The sequence below is a fragment of the Scyliorhinus torazame genome, chromosome 3, assembly GCF_047496885.1.
Source record: "Scyliorhinus torazame isolate Kashiwa2021f chromosome 3, sScyTor2.1, whole genome shotgun sequence".
NCBI lineage: Eukaryota > Metazoa > Chordata > Chondrichthyes > Carcharhiniformes > Scyliorhinidae > Scyliorhinus > Scyliorhinus torazame.
The window spans coordinates 164,383,866-164,406,452 of record NC_092709.1 but is presented as its reverse complement, the minus strand read 5'-3'; the positions used below and the strand labels follow the sequence as shown (position 1 = coordinate 164,406,452).

The following is a 22,587-nucleotide window of genomic DNA, read 5'->3' as shown; positions in this document are numbered from 1 at the left end:
GTGACACCGAAGGGGACCCTGAGGAAGTGGAAGAGCCGGCCGGATGCTTCGAAGGCAGTATAGGGGCGGTCTTTTGGTCGGATGGGGAGCTGGTGGTACGCGGATTTGAGGTCGACCGTGGAAAATACTCGGTATTGGGAGATCCGATTTACCATTTCCGCGATGCGAGGAAGGGGGTACGCATCAAACTGCGTGAATCGGTTTATGGTCTGGCTATAATCCACGACCATCCGTTTCTTCTCCCTGGACCGGACTATCACCACTTGCACTCTCCAAGGGCTGTTGCTAGCCTCGATGACCCCGTCCCCCAGTAAACGCTGGACCTCTGACTTGATAAAAGTCATATCTTGGGCACTGTAGCGCCGGCTCCTGGTGGCGACTGGCTTACAGTCGGGAGTGAGGTTCGCGAATAGCGAGGGGGGTGCAACTTTCAGTGTCGCAAGGCAGCATACCGTGAGGGGGGGGCAAGGGTCCGCCGAACTTCAGTGTCAGGCTTCAGTGGCTGCGCTGGAAATCCAGTCCGAGCAGCAGGGGGGCACAGAGGTGAGGGAGGATATAAAATTTGAAACGGGTGTATTTGGCGCCCTGGATCGAGAGATCTGCAATACAGTACTCCTTGATTTGTACCGAGTGGGACCCAGATGCGAGGGCTATGGTTTGGGATACGGGATGGGTGCGTAGGGAGCAGTGCCTTACCGTTTCAGGATGAATAAAGCTCTCCGTGCTCCCGGAGTCGAAGAGGCATGCAGTGTCGCGCACGTTGACCTGGACCTGCATCATAGAGTTCTGCAGGTGTTTTGGCCGAGTTTGGTCGAGGGTGATTGCACCCACTCGCGGGTAGTCCGAGTCCTCAGCCGAGTCGGACTCGTAAAATGGCCGCCACCGTCGGTCGCACGTGTCGGGTCGAGAAGATGGCCGCCGACAAGATAGCCGCTCCCATGATTCGCACGAGGTTGATGACGCGTCAGAAGGGGGCATGTGTGGGTCGGTGTGCAGCCGCATTGCGAGGCCTGCGGGCCTGAGAGCCTGATTTTCGGGCCGGCTGTTCTTTGTTTTTCTGGCCCCTGGGTCTGGCCAGGTAGACTCTCGCAAAATGCCCCTTCTTCCCGCAGTCGCAGCAGATCGCGGAGCGGGCTGGGCAGCGTGGGCGTGGATGCTGGCCCTGCCCGCAGAAGTAGCATGGTGTGCCCCCATGGTGAGTGGGTCGCCGCGTGGCGCAGGCCTGTAATACGGCTGAGTCTGAGGAAGTCCGGGGGGGGCTCGCAGAGTCCGCGGGGTACGTACCCAAGTTATGTCGGGCCACCTGCAGCGAGGAGGCGAGCGTTAGCGTGTCCTGGAGGTCTTTTGCCCCATTTTCGAGCAGCCGTTGCCGGATGTAGGTCGAGCGGATGCCGGACACGAAAGCGTCTCTGATGTGCAGGTTCATATGGACTTCCCCTGTCACATCCTGATGGTCACAGTCCCTAGCAAGCGCGGTGAGTTTCTCGACGAATTCGTCTAGCGATTGCCCCGAGCGCTGCCGGCAGGTAGAGAGCAGATGCCTGGCGTGTATCTCGTTGATGGGTTTGAGAAACCGCTTGCGGAGTAACTCGACCGCCTCTTCCTAAGTCGTCGCCTTTTCGAGCGTGGCGGAGATTCTGTGACTCACCCGGGCGTGGAGTAGGCTCAGCTTGCGTGGCCCCAGGATGGGAATCTCTGCGGAGTCCAGGTAGGCCTCGAAGCACCGCAGCCAGTATTTCAAAATTTCCTTTGCCTCCGGTGTCCGTGCTTCCAGATTGAGCTTCTCTGGTTTTAGGCCTGCGTCCATCCTGATCTAGTTTAGTCTATTAAATTGAGGTACCCTCAATAATGACGATTAGAGTGTAAACAGTAAAGAAGGCTTTAATAGACTAAGAACTATGCTAGAGCCGAAACATGTGCTAACTGCTGCACAGCCCACAAGGCAGCCCCTTATATATGGCTCACAGATGGGCGGAGCCCCCAGCGCGCCAAGCCCGGTCTTAAAGGGGACATCACCTTACATGATGACAAGGCAGTAACCGTTCATCACACCGCCTCATGTGCAGTAGGTTTGCTTCTCAAATTGGACCTGAAACCGCCTCATGTGCAGTAGGTTTGCTTCTCAAACTGGACCTGAAACCGCCTCATGTGCAGTAGGTTTGCTTCTCAAACTGGACCTGAAACCGCCTCATGTGCAGTAGGTTTGCACCTGAAACTGGGCCTGAAACCGCCTCATGTGCAGTAGGTTTGCTCCTCAAACTGGGCCTGAAATTGCCCCAAGTGCAGTAGATTTTCTTCTCAAACTGGACCAGAGTCCACCCCAAGTGCAGTAGGTTTGCTCCTCAAACTAGGCCTGAAACTATTCCATTTGCAGTAGGTTTGCTTTACAAACTGGACTTGAAACTGCTCCATGTGCAGTCATGGTGCCCCTGGAACTTTGAGTTAATCTTTCCAATTCTAACCTCGCACCCTCAAACTTTTCATTAAGTCTGAGCATCTCTCTCTCTTCCTCCCCCAACTCAATTCCTCATGCAGCGCTACTTGTTTCCTCTCTCTCATTCTGTGTACTTAGTTAAATTTAGGATCTCCACTTCTTTACTGCGTAGCAGCTCCATACAACTAGTTATGGCTTGTAACTACTTTGGAAACACGCTTCCCGAAACAATGATGCACTTCCCCCCCCCAACAATTCTGGCCCTCAGATCCCAGACCGATGCTGGTTTATCCCAAAATTGTATCCACCTAAGCCAGTTCTTATCTAAATATTTTGTTGGGGTTTCCTCCAAATTCATGCTGGCCATAGCGTTTACTTTATCTTCCCTCTAGGGAAGTCTCGAAATTTACGGTTTGTGTATCTCACAATGTAAGCGACTGGTTCTGCCCAATTTCTTTCCTTTTAGGTCGGGCCCAATTTATCAGAGTATCCTTTCGGGTACTTCTTACCGGGCCCACCCAGAGGGACACCAAAGTTGTCAAGTGAAAAGTCGGTAAATGACCTCGACTAACCTAGATCAGTTTGCAGTAACGCTTTTCAACTCAGGCACATTACTTGGTGAGAAATGGGACAATAGTCAGGCGAAGGTCTAACACAAATTTATTGAACACTTTATCAAGGAAAACCAATATTTATCAGACATTGCCATTGTACTTTAATTAAATTCTATCAAACTCTATGAATCTGTCCAAGGGAGGCATGGTGGTTAGCACTGCTTCCTCAATGCGACAAAGGCTCGAGTTCATTCTGGCCTTGGGTGACTGTCTATGTGAAGTTTGCACATTCTCCCAATGTCTGCAAGAATTTCCTCCGGGTGCTCCGGTTTCCTCACACAGTCCAAAGATGTTCAGGTTAGGTGGATTGGCCATGCTAAAATTTCCCCTTAGTGTCCAGGGATGTGTAGGTTAGGTTAAAGGGTGGCTGTGGGCGTGGGTAGAGTCCTCTTTCAGAGGGTTGGGTGCAGACTCGATGGGCTAAACGGTCTCCTCTGCACTGTAGGGATTCTATGATTCTTTTATGACACTGTTCACAGGACTCTTCAATAAACAGTCTTAAATCTCTAAGTAATCAGTTTCAAATCTACACCAGCTATCTACTTCTGGCACGTGCTTCCGAGGATTCATACACCTTATCCACAGGTCGCTATTACTGTATTTGAAATGTTTGTCTGAAAAGACTGGTAATACCCATTTAATAAGGCTGGGGCAGGCTGTTCCTCGGTCTTTGAGGGTTGGCTGATGTTTCAGGATCCTCAGTCGTTGAGTTGGGCTTCCCTTCTAATCTCGGGCTGGTTCTGGTCTTCGAGTCGTCTCACCGGGGTGGTCTTCTGGGTTTGGTCAGTATATGTTGCTCCCCATGAGGTACAAGGAGCTGGAGATGCTGCTCAGCTGTCAGTCAAAGGTGCTCTCTGAAGACGCCGTTGAAGAAGGTGCAAAAGCAGAGCCCGCTGGTGCTCCAGGTTGCCTCTTTTAACCCCTTCTTCATGCCCCTTTTGAAGATTCTGTGGCCTGTGTCCAATGAGGTGACCACCTTCCATATTTGGAGGTCGCTTTCATCTGTCAAATGCTGTCCTTGTCACGCTATGCCTCTGGCCTCCTACGGAGCTGAGTGCCACCAAGTCTGCGTAGCTTTCTTCTAACAATGCAGGTTCTCTGGAGGTGTAAGCAAAGGTTTGTTCTGAAACAATGTGGCCATTAGCACCTGGCAGGTATTCCCGAGCCTGTCTGCTTTTGACAGGAAGTTGATTGTCCAAACCTTGGCTACATGAAATCGGTCTGTTTTCTGTTCCAGCTCTGCAGTTTGCAAATTGCAGGGTCTGGCTAGGTTTGAATTAGGCTTCCACATTTCGAGTTTTTATCTATGCTCATGAAAAAGTATCAATATTTCTGTAACAATCCTGGAGGTCATGGGTCACCTGACCACACTATGATGCCCTTAGAGACAGAATTCTGTTGGAGGAATTCAAAGATCTGTTGCCTGCAACACATATTGAGGAGCAGAAAGGTAGACCTAATAGATGAGCCATGGAGCTTGTAGATAACTATAAGCTGATTTATAAACTAAAGCCTTTCTTTAGACCCAATATGAAATCAAAGAAAGCCAGAAATTGGGAAGGTGCAAGAGAAGACAGGTCAGCTGGAGAGGGAGTGATCGGAAACCCCAAGGAGGTTTCACTTAAAAATGCAACAGAGTCTGTTGGAGGAGTGAGAGATATGCCCTTCATCGGGCAGCACGGTAGCATAGTGGTTATCACTGTGACTTCACAGCGCAAGGGTCCCAGGTTCGATTCCCTGCTGGGTCACTGTTTGTACGGAGTCTACACGTTCTCCCCGTGTCTGTGTGGGTTTCCTCCGGGTGCTCCGGTTTCCTCCCACAGTCCAAAGACATGCAGGTTAGGTGGATTGGCCACGTTAAATTGCCCTTGGTGTCCAAAAAGGTTAGGAGGGGTTATTGAGTTATGGGGAAAAGGTGGAAGTGAGGGCTTAAGTGGGTCGGCGCAGACCCCCTCAATGAGCCGAATGGCCTCCTTCTGCACTGTATGTTCTATGTTCTATATGACAAAAGTCAGTTGTTTTCATTGTAATAAACTGGGCCGTACAAAATCACTATGCTGGCGATTAAACGGTCGGCCAGTTGTTGTTACAAATTTTAAAATGGAAATATGAAACCTGAGGACAAGCTGGTGGAATTTGTACACAGAATAAAGGAACAGACAATAGGAAGGAGCATGTGTACATGGGATGAGTGACCTGCAGTGGTGGACGTGTGTGCCAGGATAAAATATTTCCATATGGACAAGATCAAAGGAGAAAAGATATTAAAATCTTACGAGAATCAGGCACAAGTCCATCCCTAATTTTGTGGGCTAAAGATATTTGTTGCCCTGAAGTGTTATTAAAGGAAAAAGTGCTAGCCAGTAGCATCCTCGGGTAAAGGAAAGAAATTCCTTTAGAAAAATAAGCTTACATGGTAACTTGAAGACAAGAGAAGTAATGGTAGGCACGGAAGAAATCTTGCCCATTGCAGGCACTCAATTCATTCTGGGGAATGATAGAGCAGGATCCCAGACGGCAATGATTTCACAGTAACTTCATTGCAGTGTTAATGTAAGCCTATTTGTCACAATTATAAAGATTATTATTACTGTAGTTGGAGCAGCCAAAAGAGAAATTACAAACAGATTCCCCTTGAATATTTCTGGATTGCGTGGGGATGCAGAGGCTCATGAGCTAAGACAAAAGAGGGAGGGGTTTCTGAGACCAGGGTGAGGCCAATGAGATCAGGTTATCTGATACCACCTTTAGTAAGCTGAATGACAATGAGACAGACACAGAGAATGAGGCAAATTTATTCAATTCAAAAGGTTAATTGAATTGCAGCAATGACTTGAAAGTAAAACATTTAAAGAGAGTTCAGCAGGGAGTAAAAACCAGGCCTGATTCGAAGGCCCACGTTCAGAGTTTTATACCTGGAGAGAGAATTCTCCTGTTGTTAACTGTGTCAGGCAAACCACCGAAAGCTAGATTCAGTGGGCCAGTTTATGTTGAAAAGATATTGAGTAAGGAAAACTATCTGGTAAGCACTCCAGATAGACACAGGGTGTGTGTCCTGTGAACATGTTAAAAAAAGGTATTGGGTTAGAGAAGATGAGAAGAAGCAGGAAATATTGTAGGAAGCAAGGCAGCACAGTGAGTAGCACAGTTGTTTCACAGCTCCAGGGTCTCAGGTTCGATTCCTGGCTTAGGTCACTGTCTGGTGCGGAGTCTGCACATTCTCCCCGCGTCTGTGTGGCTTTCCTCCCACAGTCCAAAGATGTGCAGGTTAGGTGGATTGGCCATGCTTAATTGGCCATAAAAGATTAGGTGTGGTTACGGGGATTGGGTGGAGGTATGGGCTTAGGTAGTGTGCTCTTTCCAAGGGCTGGTACAGACTCGATGGGCCAAATGGCCTCCTTCTGCACTATAAATTCTTTGTTCTATGATTAATGAAGCACGGGGAACATGAGAGGTCAAATTCTGACAGTGACTTCCCTAGATTTCATTTGTACAATAAGGAAGAACCGTAACATTTAAACCAATGCTAAAGTTGTCTCCCAGATAAGAGCCGGAGCGAACTGACAAGAATTACTACAGTCCTATGCAGATATTTGTGGGAATAAAGTAGGTAGAACGGGGTTACTGATGCATGACGTAAATGTGGGGGACACCGTTCCAATCAAACAACATCTTAAGCTAACTAATGCTGTTGGCCCAATAGCGAGGACCTGCGGCCCACATAATAGTAATAATAATAATAATAATAATAATAATAATAATAATAATCGCTTATTGTCACAAGTAGGCTTCAATGAAGTTACTGTGAAAAGCCCCAAGTTGTCACATTCCGGCGCCTGTTCGGGGAGGCTGGTATGGGAATTGAACCGACGCTGCTGGCCTTGTTCTGCGTTACAAGCCAGCTGTTTAGCCCACTCCTCCCAGCCCCTCCTCCCACTGCCAGATTGCCTGGGCGACCCCTGTAATAAGGAGACCCCTCACAGGGACCCCTGTAATAGGGACACTCCCAAAGGGACTCCTGTAATAGAAAGACCCCCACAGGGACACCTGTAATAGGCGGATTCTCCACAGGCACCCTCTGCCTAAAAAGGGACCTCTCCCCACAGACACCCTCCATACAGAACCGCCCCCCCCCCCCCCCCCCCAGAAAAGAGACCCGTGTCTAGAAGCTATAGAGCAGCCCAGACAGGGTAGTGAGATGAATTACAGCGCCACCTACCTTGCAGATCCACGTGTCCGTTCCTGGAAGGAGAGTTGCTGTGACCTGCGCCTGGTTCCCACAGATCCATTAGCTGCACGCCGTTCATAGATTTCTAGTAGTGGTTTATGATTACTAGCTTCTACAAACCATCTGCAGCTTTGATTTATTAATCTCCCTTCACGGTTCAGTGGCCTAAGAGGTGAAACTCCAATTTTTGTGAACAGTGACCACATCAAAGAGAGGTAAGTGCATTCCAAGCACTGAGTGAATTCTAATCACTCAAGCATGTGATGTCACACGATTGGACCTTGTTCCCACCACCAGTGGTGGGTCAGAGCATTGCAATCAGGTCAGCGTCTGGTGTCGATTCTAATTTCGCCCCGACCTTCGATTCTTCATCCCATCAGGAACGTGATCCGAGCATCCTGGGATGGCGAATCCCTTCCAAAATGACTTTCAATTAAGATGTTTCATTTTTAAAAAAGAGGGACGTATAGTGAATCTGCCGAGCAACAGCAGTAAACTAATTTAACAAAACATAATGGGATGTGATGTGTCCAACAACAGATAGAAATCTGTCTAGAGATAGCAGTTGGCGATATTCAAAAGGCCCCAATGATATGCATCACTTCCCAGTGATGAGATTAGGAGGCTGTTCAGACAATAATCAAGTGTGAATAGCTTATGAGGAGAAATAGTTTATGGACAATGGGGTAAGATCCATGAAGTATACATATATTAATGTCTAATGTGATGGATCAAGAATAGGTCCCCATTCTCCTGGAACTGTCTCCAATACATGTGCTGTGGTGGTTACCTGAGTCGATCCATTTTATGACCAATATAGTGCTATTTGAGTTGAGGGGACTAGATTAGATGGATGGAGTGTTGTTTGATGGCAACAGCAATCCAATCCATGGTGACCTGAACCATATCCTTGCTTTAAACCATATCCTTGCTTTATGGAAACAAATCTCAAGGGAGCAAAAGAAGACAAAACAATTATTTGCATTTATATCACACTTTTCATGCTTGGGGTGTCGCAAAGACTTTACAACCATTGTTGTAATGTATGATTGCAGCAGTCAGTTTTCATGAAGCAAGCTCCCACAAACAGCATAGTTGAGGGATAAATGGTGGACTGGGCACTTAGGAAGAACTCTCATTACTCTGTACCATGGCTTTCTTCATTAAATCTTCTAGCATGTTCAAGCTAGACAGAGAAATAATTGTTTATGGAAGCTCAAGGCTGTAGATGCATAAAATATTGTGTTCGAGATTAGGACCTCTACTTGTGACTCTCGAGCAAAGGTTTGCAGGAAGGCCAACGGCTGAATAATCATGGAATCTACAGTCTACCAATCTCACAATTAATAGACTTTCATTTCATAGAATTTACAGTGCAGAAGGAGGCCATTCGGCCCATCGAGTCTGCACCGGCTCTTAGAAAGAGCACCCTACCCAAGGTCAACACCGCCACCCTATCCCCATAACCCAGTAACCCCATAACCCATTAACCCCACCCAACACTAAGGGCAATTTTGGACACTAAGGGCAATTTATCATGGCCAATCCACCTAACCTGCACATCTTTGGACTGTGGGAGGAAACCGGAGCACCCGGAGGAAACCCACGCACACACGGGGAGGATGTGCAGACTCCGCACAGACAGTGACCCAAGCTGGAATCGAACCTGGGACCCTGGAGCTGTGAAGCAATTGTGCTATCCACAAGGCTACCGTGCTGCCCAAAATTAATATTGTAATAATAGCAGAGAATCAAACATGTGTGTAGGTACTGGGGAATGTTGTCCCGTACCAGCCTCCCCGAGCAGGCGCCAGAATGTGGCGACAAGGGGCTTTTCACAGTAACTTCATTGAAGCCTACTCGTGACAATAAGTGATTATTATTTTGAACAGTGTTTTGTAGATAGCAGCTTCTGTGGACGAGGTTATTCGATATAAGTCAGGGCATTGTAGAACAATTTAGCAGGACCGGAGTCTACCATAAAGCATATGGCAGATGCAAGAGTATTCTCAGTGGAGATCCGCCCTTTTACCCCATCTCTCTTAATGACTCCACAACCACTATGAAAAACCATAGCAGACTGCAGTGTTTCCAAAAGGTGACTCATGACCCCCTTCTCAAGGGCATTTAGGGATGGGTAATAAATGTAGGCCTTGCCCCATGAATGAATATTTAAAAAAATCTTCCTCTTGACATGTTCGACTGCTGTGGTATGGCATCATAGAACTATATTGTTGCCCATATGGAGCAGCAATCGATGTGCATCAGGTTGAAAACTACAGAATCCCAGTCCCAACGGCAAGTACAAAGCCTGTAAAACAAGGAATATAGCATCAGAGGGACAAGTTGAAGGAAATAAGGAAATACCGTTGATCAGCAGGAGGTACTCAGGTATCTAGCTGGGACACTGCTTTGTAATGTTGCTTTGTATCATGTCAAGCAGGGCAGGCTTGTAGATAGACCTCACCAGCTGATAGCTCGCAAGTCCACTTTTAATTTATTACAGCCAAATTTCCTATGTTCCATGGAGTTGTGGTTACTGATAGTCCAATTCATGGATTGGTGAGAATTTGACTTCAATAGATTATGGGCTACAAACACTGAGAAGTGAAAGTTGGCTACCAAGGTCTGGTAATGACCAACACCTTGTCAGTTGAAATAGCTCACATTAGGTATGCTCAGTATCATTGTTAACATTGGAGAGATTGCTTATGACAGCACCCTCATCTCCATGCCACGTAGTATAATTTAATAAGATAATACCATACTTTTTTTAAACTAACATTATAAATTGAATGCAATTTTGAAGTTCAAGTTAGGCAATTTTAAAGCTTGAGGCAGTAAGTGGAACTGATCATTGTTTGCATTTTTCTGCACTGCTTCATGTCTTACATTACAAAGGTCAAATAGATAAAGCTACGATTAATTAACTACCTATTTTGACCCTGTTTGTGCCAGATCTATAGGCGTACGTCACTGGGGAAGAGGAATGACATTTTGCTGGTACATTGTATTTGCACAACATTATTTACAGGGGAAAGGTACAAAGTATTCAATTAGATTTAGTCTCAACATTACAAAGAAAGATTTTTTTTTTTTTAAATTGTGCACTTATCAGTCTTGACTTTACTGTGGGATATTAAAGAGACTCCATATTTTGTTTTATATATTTTTGAATGGTTTCGAAGACATATTAAAAAGCAAGAGAACAATTCAAAAAGATGAGGAAAATTTAAAAATAATCTGTTACTGATGATTATATTATCCATTCATCATCTAATTTCTGATTGATGCTCTCCATCCTTATAACCACTAGTCCTCTCATGTTACAATGGATAATCTTCTTCATGACCTTCTCCGAGTCAGTGAAAATTTTGTTTCTTTCAATTCTTTAAATAAATTGTTTTTCATGTCTCTCACAGATCTAACCAACAATAGGCACCTCTTACGTTTGATGGTTCTGCCCTTCGCTTTTTTCATCTATCAACATTTTTGTCTTCTTATCTCCTCTGACCTCAAATAGAACTACTTCCTTAAAACTCTTTTGAGAAATTTGATTCCATCTTTTGTTTCAAGTGCTCCTACCACAAACATCTCTTAAATCTTATAAAACCCAAGATGTTGAAAACGTAATAATAGTTCCCATCTCAGAGAAGTGTGTTTGAGCACCTCTATTACACTCTTGGGCAGAATATAGGAAAATATTGTAGGTAATCTTCCATTACCCATATCCTCCAAACATCGCCCTTTTTATCATAGCCTTTCCAGTTTTTCTGTTTTAATTGATACACTTATGCGGAGCGTACTTCTGAACTTTCCTCTCTAGTTCTTTTTGACTTACTCGTATACCATCTTATATGGCTGTTTTTTCTAATGCATCAAAATCAAGTCGCTATTGTTTTTTCTCCCGGATCTCAGAAGAATTGCAGAAATGCTTAATTCTACTTCCCACGATCTCTTTAACAGAAAATTATCATTTTGTACTTTACCTTGGTTGATCTATGTATGGAAATACAGTGAAGATACTGGGGAGATCGGGATAAACCTGCCATGGCTGAAGAGATGAATGTCCTGCTGAATTTAATAGCAGCACTTCATTATAATTGATTATAATGATATATTTACTCTCCATTTCTTGCCTGGCAGTCAGCACGTTTGGCTGACTTTGAGGTGGGAAAACCAGCAGTAGGAAGTTACAGCAAGGGACCCTGCTGGGTAGCCCCCAGCAGTTGGGAAAAGGGATGGAACGAGAGTTCCGCCCTTGGCTGGGGGTGAGAGAGATCATCCTGGCTAAATAAAGCAAGAGCTTAGTGCGAAGGGACATTGTGGGACAGAAGGAATCAGAGATTGAAGCTTGTGAGGAAGAGATCACCACTGGACGGAAGGAACAAGAAATCTGGACTTGGGGGTAGAACCACCCCGTTCCTCCTAGCTCACCAAGAGTGCTGTAAAAGAAACTTACTTTCTTGCTCACGCTTTGCTTTTGCTGTCAAACTTGCCAAACCCTGGGAAACTCTCACAAATTGATAAAATAAAATCAAGCTTCCAATTGCACCATGGAAACTTATTTAATCATGGTAATGAAGTGTCCTGCATCTTCCCAGCGGATAACTTGCATTAAACAAAGCCCACCGCTCAATAACGGTAATAGGTGAACACATTCCCCATTTTAAACCTCATCCCATCCCCAACCCCAACCCCACCAATATTAGGGACATGTAGTTCATATCAAGGCCATAGTTTTAATTGCTCTTGTCTGTATTACCTCTCCACTTATACTTTTGCATTGCTTGAATGACCTTATGAATGCCTTTTTTCAGTGACTACAACATGCATTTAACCTTGCAGATCGCAAGAGGTTATTCATCTTTTTGTCGCATAGCACCCATTCTCCTTTGTGGACCATATGGCTGCTAATCTACACCATGACCTCCGTTCAGACTGCCTTGGTCAAGCAGGAGGGATTCCTGCTTGGGAAAAGGGTATCCTGCCATTCCCAGATGGCCTGGAGGAGAACCTGCAAGGAAGCATCACTAAACACTAAGCAACTCATTCTCTGCATTGGGGCATTCATCATTATTTGAATGGGGAGACTGCAAGTGATCAGGATCAATGGCTGGGGGTTAGGGAGCGCAGCAGTTCCAGGTATCCATGGGAAAAGTTGAGCAGGGAAGGGGTAGTAGCATTTCCTGAAAGAAAAACCTCCATAATGACAGGCAGAATGATGCTGCTGGATTGCAGGGAGTGGGCTGTTCATTGCGTGATTGCACGTGACTAGCCATTCCACCTTCAAGCAGAAACTCTGCACATTTGCTGTGGGGAAAATTTAATTGAGAATTAAATAAGCAGCACAGGGAGGGTGAATCAGTTCTGTACTTCCTGCATGAATGGTTTACATTGTGATAAAAATTTAAATCATGTTATGATTTCTAGTCCAGATGACTACCACATATTTGTCTATTAAGATTAGATAACAATTGGAATTTGTTTTAAACCATGAATGTGCCAGATAATAGAAGATATAAAATCTTTTTAAAAAGCCACAAAATATTTATACAAGCAAGGACAACTTGAAAGACAACTGATTTGATTACATAAATCCCTTTGAAGAAAAATAATATTTATTGTTCATTAATAAATTTTGAGCTGTTGGCGTATGAATTGAACAACTTCTTTCAAGAAATTCTCTGGGATATAATTTTACCTTTGCCAGCTGGGAATTGACCTGATGGATGAGAATGCCTACTAGTTAGGAATCCACTTCATTTTCTAACAGCAAAAAGATGCAAAAAAACAAATAATCTGATTTTCACCTGTAATTTGGTCGAACTGAGTCAGTGAATCTACACAATCGCATCTAGAAAAGTTAGGAGGTGGGATTCCCTGTTGTCTGACGCCTAAATCGTGAAACACGATTGGGCGGAGAATAAGTGTCCGATGCCAAAATTGCGGCGGGTGCCGATTTGACACCAAATCGCAATTCTCCGTCACCTCAACAGCGGTGTCAATGCGTTCCCAAGTGCACGTACAGTGAACACCGTTTGCATGTCATTAGCGGGCCCGACCCGGTACTCTTCAGGGCCTCCATGATTCTCCGCATCCGATGAGCCGAGTTCCCGACAGCGTGGTTCACTGTGCTTTTAAAAATCATGAAACCGGCGTCATGGCTGATGAAGGCGAGGGAGAGGAGGTAGGACACGGAGAGGTGAGACTGTGGGCTGCCGGGCCGGACACTGGCCGGGCTGACTGGGGAGGGGGGCCCTGCCAGGGGAGGGGGATTGGCAGTGGAACAGATCGAGTGGCCGAAGTGACCCCTCATGGGGCTGGGGCAGTGTCCAGTCAAGGATCACCATTGCCACGACCTGCAAGGCAGTCATCTTGCTGCACACCCCACTGATCACCCACCTTGGCCCCTGGTTCTGCAGAGTGATACTGGTCATATGGGTGCCTGCACTCCCCCAACCATCGCTCCGCCATACCCACCCCCATCCGGCTGCCGGCGACCAACCCAGGGCAACTCCCACTATAGCACCTACCGGGGTACCGTGCGGGGGCCGCTGAGCATACCACTGGCAAGGGCAGTGTCCGCGACGGATCCCCTGGCATCAGGGATAGGTGCCAGGGACAAAGGCCCCCACAGTGCCAGGGGTTCAGAGTTAAGGGGGGGGTTACCATGCGGAGGCTGAGCCCACAGTGCCAACCGGGGCCACCATGTAGCTCACCATGTAGCTCATTGGAGCTGTTTGGGCATGGGGGATATGCACCATGCTAACATGTTAGTCATTCACCCCCTACAGATAGTTGGAATTCAGCCAGCATTGGTGGCTTTCCTGCTAGTCAGCAAAGTCCTGAGGAATGCCCTGCAGCTGTATGAGCTGGAGCTACTCGAGGAGTTAGAGGAAGCTGCAACAGCAGAGCATGCAGCAGCAGAGCGTGCCCCAGAGGAACAGGAGGCAGCCGCACAGGGTGGAGATCCAGCCGCCCAACATGCCGAGGAGGAGGGAGTGCCAAGGAGGCTTTGCAGTAGGCTTCTATATACCAGCAGCGCCTGGCATTCAAGGACTGCCAGACCGGGCATGTCGTCGAAGATTCCAACAGAGCAGGGAGACAGTGTAACATATCTGCGAGATGATGGCACACCTGGCACCGTGGGGGTATGGGGAGGATGTCTGCTCCCAGTCGTCGTCAAGGTTACGGTTGCCCTGAACGTTTACGCCATCGAGTCTTTCCAGGCACCGAGTGAGGACCTGTCTGGGACCTCACAGACCTCGGTGCATCACCCGTGCTGTCACGTAGGCCCTACATGCCCAAGGGGATCAATAATTCCACTTCAATGTGAACCGAGCCCATCAGGATGCCCAAGCAGCAGGGTTTACTGTCATCGATGGGATGCCCTGGGTCCAGGGGATGCATGTCCCCCTATGAGCGCCTGCAGATGACAGGCCGCTGTACACCAACCGAAAGGGGTTCCACTCGATGAACATGCAGCTGATATGTGACCATCAGATGTGCATCATATACGTCTGCACCCAATAACCGGGCAGTGTACATGTGGCTTCATCCTGGAAGACTTGATGATTCCTGACATGTTCGAGATGCCCCCCCAACGACGGCTGGGGGTTTGGCTCCTGGATGACAGGAGTTATCCAATGAGGTCGTGGCTGATGACACCTCTCCGGAGGCCACAAACTGAGGGTGAGACCTGCTACAACGGCGCCCATACAGCAACCAGGAGCGTGATCGGGTGGTCCTTCAGCCTCCTGAAGATGCGGTTCAGGTGCCTGGACTGCTCCGGAAGGACCTTCCAGTATGTTGTTGAGAGGGTCGCCCACATTGTGACGGCCTGCTGCATCCTCCACTACATCGCGCAGCAGAGGGGGGATGTGCTGGAGGAGGAGGAGGAACGACAGGTTTCATCCGATGAGGAAGCAGGAGGATGGGCAGGACATGGTGCCCAGGCAGGCAAGGGAGGCCACATGATGTGTTCGCCAGAGCCAATGCACATGGGACGCTCTGATCGTCTCCAGGTTCACCAACTTGGCTAGGGGGTCTGCCCAGGGGCACAGGCACCGCATACCACTCCCACACAAATCCCCCCCCCGGCCACTCCCTTGCCTGTAACCCCCCTCTGTGACATACCTGCTGCACTACAGGGTGTGGGCCCTGGGTTGGCAGTAACACCGGGTCTGGTTTATGGGATAGAGGATGATGACAACTCGCTCTGCAATGAGCTCTGGTGCGCCACATCGTTTGACAATGTCTGACACCTGCCCACGGTAGCACTTTCCACCGTCCACCTGGATAATCGCTGTATGCGGGCTGGCCATTCCATCATACGGTCCCATCGAATCCATGGGGTGACAGTGGTGGGGATGGTCAGGGTGGGGTAGGGGAAGGGTGGGGTGCCCAGGCAACCCACAATGTCGCCCATTACCCCCCCCTCTCTGACCAGTCCAGACCAGCCTACCCCTCACACCTCTCTGACATAGCAGGTTGTAGCAGTGTAAACAGGTGTTTAATGTGACAACATATATACAGATTTGTGCCTATCCTCTACAACTAAACTGTGCCCTGCACCCGTGACAAGTTAACCAGTGTATAACTTTCTGGCCTTACGGGCCCTAATGCTACGTCCTGGTAGATCCCCAGACGGGTACAGCAGGAGTGAAGGCGGCCTGCTGTGATTTCCGCCTGCGAACTGGGGCCCATTGGCAGCCGTCTTCTGGGGCACCCAGGCCTCGATGGGCCCGGCTATTTCTCTAGCATTCCAGGTGTCCTGGTGTCACCCTGTTCTGCCTGCTGCCCACCAGATGGAGGGGTTTGGAGACAGATGTGACAGGAAGTCAGTGTCAACCTCAGACTCGACCTCCTGGGTGCCTTGCGTCTCAGTTGGGGAACTGGCATTTGAACTGCTCTCAGCATCAGTGCTCGGCTTTCAGAAGGGGCTCCAGCTGTGGCACTGGCTGGGAGCAGGGGCCAACAGATGGGCCTGGCCCCATCTACAGGAAGTCCTGCAAGACACAAGACAAGACGCATGATTAAACCGGGGTCCTGGTGAGGGTGGAGTTGAGGGTGAGGGTGGAGGTGAGGGGTGAAGGTGGTGGAGGGTGGTCTTGGGTGGGGGTTGACACACATGTCATGGGGAACTGCAACTGAGTAGGGTCTCACTTTCTCACCCACGGCCGAACTCCACCCATGCGACGTCCCTTTACTCCAGGCTGCTGATGAAGTCCAGGGCCCTCTGCTCTGCCATGGCGGTCTGCTTCTAGTCTCCCTGCTGTTGGGGGACGCCTTCTCCTTGGTGGGGGGGAAGGGGGGGGGGTTGGAAGCAAACAGAAAACGGCAATGTTAGAGGGTCCAATGCATGTAGCCCAGGGGATGGGTAGCTCGTGGCCTCTGTGGCCAGGGCACCCTGCCATGGCGGCCGGTATGGGTGCCGGCATGTTGTGCAGGATGGGGGTTATTGCCGCCTCCAGGTTGGGGAGAGGCGGTTATGGGTGGGTAGGATGCGGGTTGGTGCAAGGGGCACAGTGCTGCCGACTCACCCTGGCTACCCTGAGGAGGTTGTGTATTTTGTTTGGCACTGCTGGTCGGTGGACGGCTCTCATCGCCTCTGCCACCTGCACCCAGGCAAATGGATGCTGACAGCCTCCTTCCTGGGCAGGGTACAGGATCATCCGCCTCTCCTCCACCACGTCCAGGGGAGTCTCAAGCTTGGCATCCATGAATCATGGGGCCGCACGTCTTGTTGCCATCTTGTTGGCTCAGATGGTGTGTGTGTGGGGAGTGAAGTGCGTATATGCGGCTGCAGCTTGTCAGCCTCCTGAGTGTGAATCGCGAATCCGCCGAATGCCGCACCATTTCTCATTGGAATCGATTATGTTCATGTGGCACCGGTGCTAGCCCCTTAACAGTAGCTGAATTGGTCCATGTGCGGTGCCAGCTTTGCTATTGTGCAACTCCACGAATTTTGCTCCGGCATCAACATAGTCTGAGAAACAGAGAATCCCACCCACGGTATTTCAAACTGACAATGGATTTCAGTTATTGAATTCCTATCCCCACTATGTCAGAATGAGGCCATCGCATATTTACCACATGGTTGGCTACCAATTCCCCGTCCCCATTCTAGGTAGAAAGTGAACATAAAATAACAACCAGTCTTCAAATTATTATTTTTTATGTATTCCATCTTGGGATGAGAGTGCACCAGAAAGACCAACATTTTATGTCCATCCCTAATTTTCCTTGGGAAGGTAGTGGTGAGCTACCTTCCTGCACTACTGCAGTTCAGCTGGTGTAGCTACACTCTCAGTGTTGTCAGGAAGGGAGTGTCAGGATTTTTACCGAGCAACAATGAAAGAAGTGAGATATTGGGCAGAATTTTCCTAAAAAATGACCAAGGGCCTACTCACCCTTGTTGCCCTGAGGAGGTTATGCAATTTTTTACGGCACTGCTGTCCAGTCCTGGCGGTGTTGCCCATGGAGTTCACGACGTTTGCCCCCTGCGCCCAGGCCTGTTGACCGTCAGAGGGGGTGCATCCTCCTTCCAACTTCAGGGTACAAGGGGCCCGCATCTCCTCCACGGCATCCAGGTCTCGGTTTCACACAGGAGTGAATTTCCCACAGCATCTTCTGCTGGTGACCATCATTGTAGTTTAGGAAACTCGCTGGAGGCGGGTGGGATGCAGTTGAAGGCCTTGTTGGAATCTTGCAACCAAGCCCGATTCTCCATGACACCAGTGGGAAAACACGCCAGTTCAAAACACGCCTGGAACAATGTGGCATGCAGATGTCAGGACTCATCTGATCAGTTCCTGGGGTTGCCTCCAGAGTTTGGAACGTAGGTCCATCTTCTTTCTTCGATAGTGGGTCAGTGATGTTGGAAACCTGTTCAATATGGCGTTTGGATATGATCGTGGACTATGCATCATCAGGCCTCCCCCACCACAAGACAAAGCCGCAAACATCTGGTCGCATAAATAATGAGGTCGGGGCTGGAAAATATTGCGTGGCTTCATGTCGGCTTCCGCAACAGGAAACACTCTACCTTCCCACCTCAACCCAGATAGGGGAATTCCACCTACTGTGTCAGTAGAATGTTTGAGGTGATGATTGGGGTTCTGACCAAGTGGGCTGCTTTGCCTTGGATAGTGTCAAGTCTCTTGAGTGCTGCTAAGTATTATACTCACCAGGCAAGTAGAGCGCATTCCATCACATCCTGATTTGTTAGATGGTGAACAGGCTCTGGTGAGTCAAGAGGTGAGTTACCCGCTGCAGAGTTCCAAGTCTCTGACCTGCTCTTGGAGCTACAATATTTACATGGCTGTGGTCCAGTTCACTTTCTTACCAATGGTAACCTCCAGGATGTTGGTAGAGGTGGGGGAAAATTCAGCAATGGTATTCTTTTAAATGTCAAGGGGAAATGGTTAGATTCTCTCTTGTTGGAAATGGTTATTGCCTGTAGACAGGCATTCCAAGATAGACAAATCAGGAATTAAACAGCATGGGTGGTTTAAACTTGCCTTGACTCCCTTGGAGGAACATTCTGCCCTACCTCGCTCCACAGAGGAACATAAAATACTTAGCTCAAACAGCCTCTTCTGCCTCTGACCGTCTTCCAACTTAACCAGACAGGAAAGACACATGCTCGGGTCATGGTTTAAATTGTTGTCAGGGTCCAAAGATGTCATCGGACTCTGATCTGTATATGCACGGTAGCACAGTGATTAGCACTGTTGCTTCACAGCACCAGGGTCCCCAGTTCGATTCCCGGCTTGAGTCACTGTCCATGCGGAGTCTGCACGTTCTTCCTATGTCTGCGTGGGTTTCCTCCGGGTGCTCCGGTTTCCTCCCACAAGCCCCGGAAGATGTGCTTGTTAGGTGAATTGGACATTCTGAATTCTCCCTCAGTGTACCCGAACAGGCGCTGGAGTGTGGCAAATAGGGGCTTTTCATAGTAACTTCATTGCAGTGTAAGCCTACTTGTGACAATAATAAAGATGATGATTATTATTTTTTTAAATTGAGAGTACCAAATTCATTTTTTTCAGTTAAGGGGCAATTTAGCGTGGCCAATTCACCTACCCTGCACACCTTTGGGTTGTGGGGGCGAAATCCACGCAAACACGGGGAGAATGTGCAAACTCCACACGGACAGTGACCCAGAGCCGGGATCGAACCTGGGACCTCGGCGCCGTGAGGCAGCAGCACTAACCACTGCGCCACCGTGCTGCCCTAAGATTATTCTTCTTAAAGGAGGACCTCACTGACTTTATTAGGTCCAGAAGTCTCTGGGGGTTTGCTGGCGACAGGATTCTTTCGTCCGATTGACAGCCCTGGGAACAGGGAATCCCTCTGCCAACGAATGGCACGCTACCTTCTGCTGCCGAGAAACATGCGGCTGGGAGGCCAGAGAACCCTGCCCTATATTAAAAATGAATATTATCTTTGTCGAATTACTGCACTTGAAAACAAGGATGTGATGAAAATGTTAAATAAATGGTTACTTTGAAAGATGGTTAATCAAAGCTGACAAAGCTGTCAAAGCGTCAGCCAGACTCGAAACGTTAGCTCCCTTCTCTCTCCACAGATGCTGTCAGACCTGCTGAGATGGTCCTATATTTTCTGTTTTTGCTTCAGATTCCAGCATCCACAGTAATTTTATCTTTGTGTCATATTTAATAGTTCCTGAGCCAAGCATCTCCCACTTGGGACAACAGGAGGTGAAAATCACCGTCTGCTGCAATGCATGAGTGCATTAATACACTGAGCCAGCTAAAACGTATCAGCTAAGATAGTTGAAATATATATTCCAGTTGCATACGTTCAAGAAAAGTAAATCTAAGAGTTTAAAATATTGCACTGCAGTGGTGTCATTGGCCAAACATTTGAGATGCAAATTGTTTTCTGAGCAAAATGCACTTTTCCTAGAAGGTGGTGCACCTGTAGTGAGCCATGTGATAAACTATTAAAGGATCCTTTCTTTTTTGGCAGAAGATGGATGAAGAAAATGAGGCTAACTTGTTGGCTGCTTTAACGGAGACACTGGACAGCATCCCAATAGATGAGGATGGACTGCCTTCATTTGATGCACTGACAGATGGGGATGTAACCAATGCCAATGATCCTAGCCCTCCCTCAATGCCTGATGGCACTCCTCCAACTCCGGAGGCTGAAGAGCCATCTCTAGTAAGAACCTTCCTACTGTTAACAAGAATTGGATGAGTCTCTGGCTACCCACTGCATGGGTATGATGTAGTTAAAATAAGTTTGGATTTTTCAATTAAGGGCCATAAGGAAAAGTATCACATGCCTCCAAAACGTTAACATTGAGGGAAGGTGTGTACTGCATTTTAAGAACAGAGGCTGGGATTCTCCATTTGGGAGACTATTAGTTAGATTCTCCGTCGGCGTGATCCTCCGCTACACCGACAGCGCACTCACGCCCGTGGATTTCCTGACGCATGGGGATGCCCACAGTGGGAAACCCCATTGACCGGCTACTGGGATGGAGGATCTCGCTGCCAGTGGGGGTGCGCCACACCAGAAAACGTGTGCGGAGGGACGGAGAATCCTACCCCATGTTCTCCCGCCGGAGTTGAATCGCACCTGATTTATGCTCATGCTGGGTGCGCATATCAGGAACCAAGTCCCAATTCTTTGCCATGCCAATTTATGCATGATACGGATTGTGAGGGATTCCCTGGGGAATCATGTCACGGGCCGTCATCAGAGTGAGGTCTGGCAGCTGGGCTCCACCCCACAATGCAATTCAGCATTTCTCCCACAGTGCAATTCAGCACCCCCCCCCAGGATTTTCTGTGTCACCTTCCCCCCGCCCACACAGTACAGGGGTGACCTGACAGCCCCCTCACTGCCCTCCCCCCACCCTTCGCCCCCACCAGAGACCCCCTAATTAAAGAAACCCACACCGGATACCCCAAATTAAAGAGACCCCCTACAAGAGACTTCCCATTAGAGAAATCCTCAGCAGAGACACTTCATAAGAGAAACCACCACCAGAGACCCCCCCCCCTTACCCCCCCATAGGAAGGACCCCTGTCTGGAAGCCCCTCAGAAGAGAGACCACTGCCTGGAGTTCCCAGAAGAGAGATCCCGGCCTGGAGCTCCCAGAAGAGAGACCCCTGCCTGGAAGCTAGAGAGCTGTTCAGACAGCGGCAGTGAAAAAAAATCATTTATCTCCCTTCATACTTGAGAGACTTTGAAGTAGTCAGCTGGGGACCACAATGTTTACAAACGTCAAGCTATGATTGACAGTTCCTGGACCACATCAAAGAGAATTAAGTGCTTTCTCTTAGTTTCCAGGCAGGCATCTCTCTTCTGGGGGGCTTCCAGGGAAGGGTCTCATGGGGGGGGGGGTCTCTTTAATTAGGAGGTCTCTGGTGGGGGTAGGTTTGTTGGGGTGGGGTGAGAAGGTCTTGCATTGTTGGGGAAGGGTGGCCATCCGATGGACTTTGGAGGCAACTCTCTTGGCTGACCACAAGGTGCACAACGTCAGGGCCACTTTTGTCAAGGCCTGCACCAAATCCCTCCCATGTGATTCCCGAACCAGAGGACCGGAGAAACACTTGGGCCTGGAAAATATTATGTCCAGCCTGTTAATAGGATGAAAATTAGTCTTAATCACCCATGTGCACGATCCCACCAGTGTGGGGCCGAACCTCAATCGCAACACCAACGGAGGACCGGAAGGGCGCCAAATCTATTTGCTCCCCGATGCGGGATTCTCCGCTGCCCGCCACCAGTAGCAGAGTTCCCGATGCGTGGAGAATCCAGCCAGATTGTTGTTAAAATCTCTGTAAGATTAACTTTTAAAAATAAATTTGAACTTCCAGATAACAACTGATAGTATGATAGAAGACTTCACATTTGAAGATTGTTACTGTATCTACAGAATAGAATCTATAGAATTCCTACAATGCCTGCACCGGCCCTCCAAAGAGCACCTCACCTAGACCCAACCCCATCCTCATAACCCCACATATTGATCATAACACTAAGGGGCAATTTGACATGGCCAATCCCACCTAACCTGCACATCTTTGGATGTGGGTGGAAATTGGAGCACCCGGAGGAAACCTATGCAGGCATGGGAAGAACGTGCAAACTCCAAAGTCACCTAATCTGGATTCCTGGCGCTTTGAGGCAGCAGTTCTAACCACTGTTTAACATGGTAATAAAAGACTAAAAGCACTTTTGACTAAATACTATCATTGTAGGCTACTTATATTTTAAACTACAAAATAAAACATTTTCTTTTTCCTTTTAGAGCAACAGAAAACACAGTT

At 48.3% G+C, this 22,587-nt stretch overlaps 1 protein-coding gene across 5 annotated transcripts in view; it reads left to right on the top strand.

The window, feature by feature from the left end:
* ppargc1a (peroxisome proliferator-activated receptor gamma, coactivator 1 alpha) overlaps positions 1-22,587 on the top strand; it is a 1,145,293-nt gene that overhangs the window by 989,200 nt on the left and 133,506 nt on the right. For all 5 annotated transcript variants that reach the window (XM_072496491.1, XM_072496492.1, XM_072496496.1 and 2 more), the window contains one exon: positions 20,273-20,467. In XM_072496491.1, the coding sequence (XP_072352592.1) occupies positions 20,273-20,467 (195 nt within the window). The remainder of the gene's footprint in view (positions 1-20,272; positions 20,468-22,587) is intronic.